This window comes from Atta cephalotes (assembly GCF_000143395.1).
Source record: "Atta cephalotes unplaced genomic scaffold scaffold00015, whole genome shotgun sequence".
Lineage (NCBI taxonomy): Eukaryota > Metazoa > Arthropoda > Insecta > Hymenoptera > Formicidae > Atta > Atta cephalotes.
Window position 1 is genome coordinate 3,426,962 of NW_012130079.1, and position 3,241 is coordinate 3,430,202.

Genomic DNA, 3,241 nt, shown 5'->3' on the forward strand with positions numbered 1-3,241 from the left:
CTACTTACTTCTTCTTTCTTCTCTCTCTCTCTCTCTCTCTCTCTCTCTCTCTCTCTCTTCTTTTTTTTCAAAGGTGAAAAAAGGAAATAAAAAACCGAATTATAAGAAATTTAACTAAAAAGAACAGACCTATTAACATCTTTTACTGTTAAATTTATAATGTTAAATTATATTCAATTTGACTTATTTTGAACCATTTCTATAAATGCTAAACCATTGCTTCTTCTCAATATGTCTAATTAAACAACTAAAACAATGAAGTTAAACAATTTAATTTGAGAAAGTTTATGTATTAAGTGTATTAAATTTGACTAAAAAAAATTTGGATTAGACATAGACATTGTTTTACGCTGAAACTATCCACCAAAGTGGATTGATTTATATTTTAACACATACAGAAGTTATATAATTATATAATATAAATAAATTATAAATTATATAATATAATAATAAAATGTTATTTAATAAGGGATGGGGTTAGTATTGCTTCTTTGATCTCTAACAAGATTGCGATATCTGTATTTGACAATGTCACCGGTGATTTCTATCGAGGAAGTCACAAGTCTTCCGCAGTTGTAGGGTCGGTTGGAGGCGACGGCTAGCCCTATACAAGGGCGTGGCCATGTTTATCCGAAATAATCGACGACAGAGCAAAGCGAGTAAGATAGGCATAATAAAATAGCCAAAGAAGTACGGCCATCGTACTAATTACCGCGAAAGTATCGAACCGCTAATCGCAGAACGCGCGCGCGAGTGTACGAGCGAGCGAGCGAGCGAGTCATTGACCTTCGCTTCTGGCAAAGAGTTTCGTTCGTGCGTTCCGGCCCGCATCCTTTATATCTCCGCAGGTAGGTGCGCAAGTGGCTGCAGGAATGTGCTTTCGTTCGAGGCCCCTGAGTGCTTCATTTTTCTTACGTGGACGTCAAGTAGCGTCAACGACGCGTGATATTATCCTCGTCGTCGGTTTATGACTACCGAGCGTTATCCGGATAAGAGATTGCTTACGAATGAGAAACGCTCCATATATTTGTCCCGTTTTTTTTTTTTTTTAAAGGTAAACATATAGTTGCCGTGCTGGTATAATTTTAAGAGATAGAATTCTCGATTCTTTTAGGTAAATCCTGGAGCAAAAAGGATTCGAAGGATTAAATGATAGAATTCATGACGTGTTGTTTTTCCATACATTTTTCTTATCTTCATTTTACACTCCTTACTGTTTTTGCTATCTTCTCTTTTGCCTTTGTTTTTATTATGCTATTCTCTTAGAATGGTATAAGTTGTGCAACTCTGTGACATGCTACATTTGTTCGATATTTGCATTCTTTAGCTTATTAGTGAAATAAGAAAACACACTACTTAGTGTATACACGTTACATTTATTAGATTCGTGGCGAAGCCTTTGCAGAAAAAATTAAATCGCCACGAAATTGAGTTTTGTACTTTAGCCGGCTTCTGTGGCGTTCAGCAAAACTGACTACTCCGTTATTTCTCCATAAGTCACGTGCAAATCATGATATATGTTTCTACACGTAGCACATGTATGTAATACTAAATTTAATGTTAACTTGCTAGATATTTTCAAACATTTTCTCTCTATAATGTAGAAAGTAGAAATGTTTCGTATGTTTTATCTATCGATTTTTTAAAATCTCTCGAAATTTTAAATAAAACATATCACGTATATAATTATAGCTTCAATTCTTATATATTCTTACATTTAAATTGCTACTTTAAATTTATGGAAATATTTTAATTTGATTAACTTGACGTAAAACAGTCAATATCGTTTATATCCAGACAGTAAAATATTAGTTCTATAATTTGACGTAACATAATTTTTCTTTGTCCTCGAGGGAAATGACTGAATTGTTTTAACTTTTGTTTGTCGATATATTTCATAGTGTTGATCAGACAATACCAAATTTCTTTATATGCCAAAAATTAATTTTTAGTCATCATTTAAATTATAGATTTACCTGACATCACGTCACAGTTTCGCTATGTACGTTTTGAAACAATACAAATTATCGGATTAATTACTATGCACGCGATTGTGTTAAATGGAACATCCCCCGCGATAAGTTTACGCGAGAGCATTTCATAGTCGACGACCATAATTCCATAGTGACCGCATGTACCGCAGCCGATCTCGACGATCTAATTTTCTCACATTGACTGCAATCAGCAGCAGCCGGAGTTATCGCACAGCATTTAATTATCGCGCAATCATATTGTCATCGGCCTGTAATATCTATATGAAACATCACGTAGCTCGGTACATTGGTACTAATGCGCCATTGTAACGTGAATCGAATCATTTACTTTAAAAAAGAAAATTGCGCCCTGCTACAATAACCCGACATCACTCGCCCCCGGAATTCTCCTTTATAATTTATCGCTGTGCCCTTTTCCCCTATACACTATCATTCCATTTATAATACTCATGTCGACCTTTCTTTTTCTTTACAGGGAAGAACCTGTACAATAATGAGCACGTAGCAATTAAAATGGTGAGTAAGAATCGAGTGTTTTATGTAATTGCGATACGTAAAAAAACTCGGCGCACTTCCGCTGTCGACCTCACTTGTTACGCTTGTTGTCGCAGGAACCAATGAAGTCAAAGGCGCCACAGCTACATTTAGAATATAGGTTTTACAAATTATTAGGTACACATGGTGAGTATCATTTTTACGTTGTTACATTCAAGACTTCGGGTAATAAGATTGAAGACATACATTTACAGATACAAGTAAAGCGAAATTAGAGAATGTATTGAGCAAAAAAATTTTAATAGGAAGGAATTGTGAAATATTCGCGTTAAAATATAAAAAAGACTTTTATAGAGAGTAGCGGAGTAGAAGGTAGTTTATTAATTCTATGACGCCTATAAGATAAATCAATAATTCTCAAATAAATGTTCTCGGTACTTCAGAGTGCCGTTAATCTTTCGTCGATGACGCTGCGAGAAAATAGTCCAGCAGCAGCTTGAACCTTTACATAATTTAATGTAATACGACATGCGAGATGTAATTTATTTCAATTTTCACGATCTGAGTTAGTTAAATCTCATGTGAAACAATCGCACGTGTAATTTCTATACGCTTGACTAGCTCGACATAAATTAGTGTCACGAATTGAGAGTGTATCGGAAATGTCATACTCGAAGAAATATACATATTGCGTTTTCCATATATATATATATATATATATATATATATATATATATATATATAATAATAAT

The 3,241-nt window shown here is 34.2% G+C and overlaps 1 protein-coding gene across 1 annotated transcript in view; it reads left to right on the forward strand.

Moving 5' to 3' along the window:
- The window catches only part of LOC105618066 (casein kinase I), a 33,913-nt gene that overhangs the window by 23,115 nt on the left and 7,557 nt on the right, over positions 1-3,241 (forward strand). Inside the window, exons 2-3 of the mRNA XM_012199605.1 lie at positions 2,470-2,510; positions 2,606-2,675. Coding sequence (XP_012054995.1) covers positions 2,470-2,510; positions 2,606-2,675 — 111 coding nt within the window. The remainder of the gene's footprint in view (positions 1-2,469; positions 2,511-2,605; positions 2,676-3,241) is intronic.